Source organism: Citrus sinensis, chromosome 6, assembly GCF_022201045.2.
Source record: "Citrus sinensis cultivar Valencia sweet orange chromosome 6, DVS_A1.0, whole genome shotgun sequence".
Classification (NCBI taxonomy): domain Eukaryota; kingdom Viridiplantae; phylum Streptophyta; class Magnoliopsida; order Sapindales; family Rutaceae; genus Citrus; species Citrus sinensis.
The window spans coordinates 24,864,145-24,872,136 of NC_068561.1; the positions used below are offsets into that span (position 1 = coordinate 24,864,145).

A 7,992-nucleotide genomic window follows, 5' to 3' on the forward strand; every position below is an offset into this window, starting at 1 on the left:
TTTTAGAGATAAAGAGAGAAAATGAGATAGAATGGGAAAGATAGATAAATTATTTTATGGAGAAACTAAAATGTATTTTCGAAACCCTTCAAAAACGGTTTTTTGAGGATTACATAAGGCAGTTATCACCATCACTCAAATATAGTCTCTAACCAAATCACATATATGGGCACTACAAAGTTATATTGGGCTCGTGTTGAACCCTACCAATCTATTTCAAAATTTTCACCAATATCTGTAATTAATCATTTTTTTAAAATCTTAAGAAAATAATTTTTTTAAAAAAAATATATATATATATATATTCAATATAATTTTACTAATTTTTTTTACGTTTGTTGGAGCTCAGACAATATTTACATCTCATTAAGAAAAAGAGTTAAAATTAATAAATATAAAGAATATAAAGATGATTAAAAGCAGGAAGTTAAAATCGTAATTGGCGAGTACATTAATCTCATTCTTGTATCATACATTTACACAATATAAAGATAAACTCTTCTTATTACAAATAAAATAACCCCCAAAAAAAAAAAAAAGAGTTTAGTTCGTTGTTGTCGTTGCGTGAGTAGTATTTTGAGGTGTCCTCTGGAGGCTGACCAATGAATAGTAAGCTCCTGTGGGTCCCATTGCCAACAAAGATTGGTGGGTCCCTTTCTCTGCCACGTGCCCTTTATCTAACACCGCAATTATATCACAATTTTGAATGGTACTTAACCTGTGTGCTACCACCACACTTGTTCTCCCCACCATCAAACGCTCAAGTGCTTCTTGTACCACTTTCTCTGACTGACTATCAAGTGCGCTGGTCGCTTCATCCAGCAACAAGACTGCAGGATTTTTCAATATGGCACGAGCTATTGCAATGCGCTGCTTTTGGCCTCCGGATAGCTGCAATCCCCTGTCTCCACACCACGTGTCATAACCTTCGTTCAATCCAGCAATAAAATCATGTGCATTGGCTGCCTTTGCTGCTTCAACGATCTCTGATTCATCGATTTCATCTGATGCTCCGTATGCGATGTTTTCTCTAATAGTCCCTGCAAACAGAGTCGGCTCTTGACTAACAAGTGCAATATGTCTCCTTAGTGACCTAAGATGGTATGATCTGATGTCGCGATCATCAATTTTCACATCACCCTTTAAAGGGTCATAAAACCGTTCGATCAAGCCAATGATGGTCGATTTCCCAGACCCACTTTGTCCCACCAATGCCGTTGATTTTCCAGCTTCAATTTTGATTGAGAAGCCTTCGAAGATCATCACATCAGGTCTAGCAGGGTATGCGAAATGGACATTCTGAAGTTCGATATTGCCTGTTATCCTTTCGGGCTGGTGTCCTTCAGGATCTTCAGGCTCAATTTTCGTGTATCGGTCCATTACAGCAAAAACCGACCCTACGGCATCTGAGCCTTTGGCAAAGTCCGTAGTCATGCTACCTGCATCCGCGATGACCCGCCCCGTACTAACAAGTATCATGAAGGTTTCAAAAAGGGCTTTAGAGCTGATGTATCCATCCGCAACGAGCCTGCCCCCGTACCAGAAGTCCAGAGCCCAAGTGCATGATGCTAGGCTCTGGGAAAAGGCAAGGCCTATACCTGCATACCATGACTGTCGTATACTCTCTCTTCGCGGGCCCTGCTGGGCCTTCTCGAGCATTTTCAGGATTCTGTGTTGGGAGGAAAACGCAGTGATGGTTCTGAGATTAGACACAGCTTCGGCAGCAAGCTTGCTGCTTTCGGCTTGGGCTTTTATGGCCTTGTTTGACATGCTCCTAAGCAGTACCCGTCTAGCGTAGAAGCATATAATGACTAGAGGCTGAACTGCAATCATCACCAATGCAAGCCTCCAGGCAATGAATAGGCCCATTGTGAAAGCTATGATTACCGCAGAAATCGTCTGTACAAGCAGAGCCGTACGATCACCCACCAAAGACCTCACCTGCCACAAACAAAATGCATAACTAACCCACAAATTTGTGCTTACTTGCTTTCTTAAAAAAGGTGCTTTTTATAGCATTAATCTTCCAAAATACTGCTTACCACATTGGCATCCTTTGCAAGTCGAGAGCAAATGGCACCACTTGAATTCTCATCTTGATCAAACCAACCAACTTCAAAAGTGAAAATCTTTGAAAGCATCCTCTCCCTGATCCTCTTAGTCAAGTGCTCACCCATGTAAGCAAAATTGTAATGCTGGATAATGTTAATCACAAGAGTAAATACCGCAAGCCCAAGGAAACAAAAAGCATAAATACTTGTCTTCTTTTTAATCTCATCATGATCTGTCAAGAAATACACTGATATCATAGACCCCATGGCAAATGCATAAATTGGCTGCACTGCACCAAATAAAGTTGCACCAACACAACCCAATGTTGCTTGTTTCCATTCTGGCGCATTCAAAGCTACCAATCTCCTGAATGATGGCACAGGCAATTTCTTGATGTCCTCTTCATTGCTTTGTGAAGCGCCTCGGCCCTGAGCAAATGAATTGGCTGAACTTGAAAGACTGACAATTGAAAGTCTCCGGCTGCTTGTGCTGTTCATGTCCATGTTTGATGATTTAGAAGCCAAGCTGTGCATGGTTGCATTATTGTTGTCGTCTGGGGTTGTTGTCTGAAGACGAACAAGTGAAGTGTAAAGGCCACTTTCGGCTTGTATGAGCTCATCATGGGATCCTGTTTCCATGACTTGCCCATCTTGGACCACGGCGATGACATCGGCATTACGGATAGTGGAGAGCCGGTGGGCGATGATGATTGTGGTCCGGCCAACGACGGCCTTGTCTAAGGCTTCTTGGACAACGCGTTCGGATTCAGAGTCAAGTGCACTTGTTGCCTCGTCTAAGAGAAGGATTCTTGGTGCCTTGATTATTGCTCTTGCAATTGCTATTCTCTGCTTTTGGCCCCCTGACATTTGGACTCCTCTCTCACCAACCTGTGCAAAATGGTCACCGTAAAAATTAAAAATTTAAATAAATTCTTTAGTAGAAAAGACAAATCCCATTTTGAAATATATATATACCCCACATAGATAGAATTTATTCACAAATATATAATAGTCGTAATGAGGTACATGAACATGGGTGCTCATTTTAAGAAAGTGAAGCAATTGCAATAAATAAAGAAGTAGATGACGTGGAGAATAGAGATTACGCCAAAATTGACAATACTGTGGTTTACTTTAATAAAATTAATAAACAACAAAACATTGACATTGTAACTTGAATAGAGCAAGTGCTATGTATTTTATATTGCGATGAATCTTTTTCAGGCTTTATATTTTTTTTGAGGAGAAGCATTGAATTGAAAGATGCTATTCCATTTTTTCTATTATATGAATGGCTAGCTAGGAGACAGGTAGAACTAACCTGGGTATCATATTGTTGAGGCAACTGACGGATGAAATTATGAGCATTTGATGTTTTTGCTGCTTCAATGACCTCTTCCATTGAAGCATCTTCCTTGCCAAAAAGTATATTTTCCTTAATTGATGTGGCAAATAGTGCTGGCTCTTGGCTTACCAAACCCATTTGTGACCTTAGCCATTTGAGCTGTAACTTATCGATAGAAACTCCATCCAAAATTATTTCTCCCCCAAGTGGTGCATAAAATCTTTGTAATAATGCTATTACTGTTGATTTTCCCGAGCCACTACCACCAACTAATGCCACAGTCTTTCCTGCTGGAATTGTTAGGCAAAAGTCTTTAAAGATTATGCTTTCAGGCCTTGATGGGTATGCAAATTGTACGCACTTGAATTCAACTTCACCCAAAACATTTTCCAAAATTTCACCTTCCATGCTATCTGAATCTATCTTGGGAACCCTTTTTATCATCTCCATTATTCGTTCTCCGGCTGCCATTGCTTCAGAAAAGTACTTCAAGTTCGGTAATCCAGCTCCTAATGCTCTGATTAACAAAACATAATTATAAGTACCAATGAATTAGCAATTAGTTATTATATAAGAATGTTTATACAAAGGGTAAAGGAACTTACAGGCCCCCCACGGCAATGGAGGCGCCAACGGCAAAAACGGTCCCTCCTTGAGCACCATGGTACATGACCATTCTGCTACCGTAATAACACAAGAAGGACCAAATACCAAATGTAACTCCATTGCTACCGATGGCCAATCCTTTAGCCAAACCTTGCTTTAACCCCAATTGCACAGAGCCTTGTAAAGCGGAAGAGAATTCAATGCTGGTTTTACTTTCACCAACGAAGGCATAAACTGTTCTTATAGAAGATATTGCTTGTTCTGCAATTGTACCAGCCTTATTGTACTCATCTCTCATCTTTCTTGCTAACGACATCAAAGTCCTTCCATACATGAATCCAGGAATCACCAGCAGCACAACAAAAGGAAACCCTACAATTGCTAGTCTCCATAGCATCAAGAACGCCACTAAGTAGCAGCCAAAGAATAAGGAAGCATTCATCACAAAGTTTGGCAGCTGTCACAAGTTTAGACATAGTAATTAAGTAATTATCAGCAAAGAACTAATACTAAGCAGTCCTTTAAATTTAAAGTAACTTTCATCTCTGAAAAGAATATACAAGTACTTTCCTAGTTCAATGAAAAGTACTTTTTGAATTTACTCTAAACCAAAAGGTTACCTTTTCACTAATAACATCTTGAATCACAAGACTATCATTGGAAACGCTTGTGATGACCTCTGCAGTGCTTGTAACATGCAAATCGAAGTAACCCACATCTTGCCTTAACACTGCTTTCAAATATCTTGCTCTCATCCTTGTTGCTTGCCTTTCGCCTGTTCTTGTCCAACAATATCCCTCTAAAAGTTCCAAAAAGAAAAAACAACACTCCTTTAAGATTCTAACTTATAAAGAATTCTTAAGAAAATACTGTTAAATTTATTTTTTTAAAATTACCTAGAAAACAAGCAACCCATGATCCCAAAGCCAAGTACAACAGATGTACTGTATTCTGTCACACAAAAATATGAAAATCTAGCAATTAGTCTCTTATTGCATAAACGATAGAAAATATATATATATATTTTTTTAAAAAAAAAAAAAAGGGAGAAAATGAAAAATATAAATGAACCTTGTTAATATTATGTGTGAAGACATCGATGGGGACATTAGATACATCACCAATATTGTTCATGAATTTACTTGTTAGAAACAGCACCAAAGGTGTAGAGAACCCATCACCAATGGCTCCGATGTACCCTAAAACCATAAAAAACATATCTACGCCGTCCGCATGCATGAAAATGGATCGAAATGACCCATTTTTTGTCTTTGTAACCTCACTACTACCTCTGGCCTTTTTTTCACCACTCATTTTCAAAGAAGCAACAATTCTGAAAAGCACTTTAATTTGCTTTGGCTAGCCTGGCTTAAACTACGTTGGCTTTTGGCTTCTTGGCTTTCTCCCTTGAAGTTAAAAAAATGGGAGAAGTTTATCATGTAATGAGAAACTAACATGCTGAGGTGCTGTATTTATAGGCGTTTTGTGGGAAAATTACTGCACTGTTAAGGCAACAGCATATTGAATTGAAAATAGAGTAGGTGATGCTGATGCATGCTCCAAAATTGAGGCGTTAGTTTATTGATAACATGTGGACAGGTCTACGATAATATAACAAAGTTAAACATGTCCTGAAGATGATCGCGATGACTTTAGCTGTCTCCTTTTGATCTGCGTCATTTATGACGATTACCGGACCGGACCGGACCCACCTTTGGACTTACTTTTTTTTTTTTTTTTCGTTTTGTATTTTATATTCTATCAGAAGAATGAAATATATTCTATAGCTAATGAGCATCTAATTACAGTTAAGGTTTAATGATGTTTTAAAACAAAAAACACCGTAAAGTTTTCCTTTCTTTTCGTTTTTTTTTTTTTTGAAGTTCAGCTTCGGCTTCATATTTTTAAAACCTGAACGTTTGTATTAAGTAATTTCCTTTTAATTAACTATTTATGCTCTTCTCGTATGATATTTCTATAATGCGTTAACAAGATATTTTCTATATGATTCTCATTAACACTCGCCGTGAAGGACAAGTGTTAATCTAAGATGTAATCGAGTAACGATATATTTGCTTTTACTGCTGATGTGCTTCCTTACCTCATCTCTAATACATGACCCACTAACAATTAAAGTCACCAATCTATATAACTTTTTATTGATCTTCAAATCATTTCATCAACTTCATGTCATCTCTTGCTCACAAAGTTAGTGTTTATAATCTCGTTATTTATGAATATCATTAATTAATTCTATATCATGTTACTTGGCTTTTGCTCCCATCGAATTTATTGCTAACCAGCAAAATCTAGTATGGTATGGTATACTAGCTAGGAATTAAAATCCACATTGATTAAGATGGCATGCATGCACAAGCTATGGAAATTGTGCATTACTAAAACCACGAATGTTACCCACGTGATGCACGATAGGCAAATCTCAATTTTATATTTGATTGTAAATATCAATGTAATGGTCTGCTATAATAACAATTGTAAATATCTAATGTAATATCAGTAGTTTAATGTATAATCAGTAATTAAAAAATAATAATATTTACAAACTTAAACAGTTAATTACATCTTACATTGAACAACAACAGCACTAGCCAAACCATATATATCCATGTGATCAAATTTAAAGTGGTAATTGGTTAGGATGGGGGTGAAAAAAAATCAAAAAATCGGTGGTCGTTCACTACATTGAGTGGAAAAACAAGTTGTATTTCCTTTTCCCCCATTTTATCCATGAGCCTTTGACAAATATCAAAAGGATGGCAAGTAGTGGAGACGTATATAACAAGACCATCTATATGTATCAAATAAAAAGTAAAAGTCAATATGGTCCGACTACTGTTTTACGGTAAGTGTTTCAAATTTAAATGAGTTTAGGGTTTATACACTTGTTTGGATTCACGTCTTTAATTTATATTTAAGATGATTGTTATTCATAAGTATTCTAAAGGAAAGAGAGTGACGCACTTGCATACGCACACGGTATTTACATAGAGTTCATATATATTATTAATAAATTAACTAATTAATAGCCTTGATGACTTATTGACTTATTGGACGGTACTGCGCCAACACAAAGTGAACAATTTCCAACGATACCAAATTTATAAATAGAGAGCCTTTTAATGCGCGTTTCTAGCTAGAAAGATTTATAATCGAAATTCGTAATTTTTAAAGATAAATTGCTTGACAGATTGGATTATACAGAAAAAAATAAATTTCCAGTAAAAATATAGATAAAATTAATAGTTAAATTTTCGGAAAGTTAAATTAGTTAAATGAAAAATGTTGACACGGTCTGTCAAAATTCTGAATGAAAATTACAGTTTTCGTTTTTGGTCCAAACTGGGAAAATTAAAAAAAAAACATGTATGTTCGAAGTTCAATCAATTTTTTAATATCTGACTTATAATTAATGAGTAAGTTATTCTTACATCAATTTGTCAACCACTGATGATCTAGTTTTGCGTATTTTAGTTAACTAAGCAACTAAGCTTGCGCCATCCAATTCAAGAGCAACATAAAAATCTTTTAAACGTGCGTGAATTTTTTTAATCTTTTTTTTTTGTGTGGTTAAGTTACAATGTATCTAACTTACATCTAACTCGAGAGTTGCACTAAATAACTTAGGACATGCTAATAATCAAACAACATTTAAATTATTGGATGCAAACTCTATATGTAGCTTAGTGTCACTGCCTTAGGCCATGAGGGCCGAATACCTAGTTCGGCTTGCAGCCTTGTGCCAAGCCGTGGCAACAACATGGGCGTGCTTGTGGGCAAGCACGAAAGCAAGGCAAGACTGGCGTGCGGCAGCAAACCCATGCATTAGGACGAGCACAGGAAGCGCGAGACTGCACGGGCAAGGGCTTTGTGTGGGCAATGCACGCTGCATCTCGCAAGCGCATTGGTCAATGAGAGCGCGGGGGTGGGACGCACTAAGCGCGCGTGCGCAGGATACGTGAGGCGCGCACG

The 7,992-nt window shown here is 37.4% G+C and overlaps 1 protein-coding gene across 1 annotated transcript; it reads right to left on the minus strand.

Moving 5' to 3' along the window:
* Positions 1-427: 427 nt before the first annotated feature.
* LOC102610185 (ABC transporter B family member 15-like) lies at positions 428-5,452 on the minus strand. Its single transcript, XM_006482441.4, has 7 exons — positions 5,074-5,452; positions 4,899-4,953; positions 4,623-4,801; positions 4,002-4,459; positions 3,373-3,913; positions 2,043-2,939; positions 428-1,941 (listed from the first exon to the last, which is right to left on the minus strand). Exons 1-7 carry the CDS (start codon positions 5,314-5,316, stop codon positions 544-546), a joined length of 3,771 nt encoding a protein of 1,256 aa, XP_006482504.1. The 5' UTR covers positions 5,317-5,452; the 3' UTR covers positions 428-543.
* Between the last annotated feature and the right edge of the window lie 2,540 nt (positions 5,453-7,992).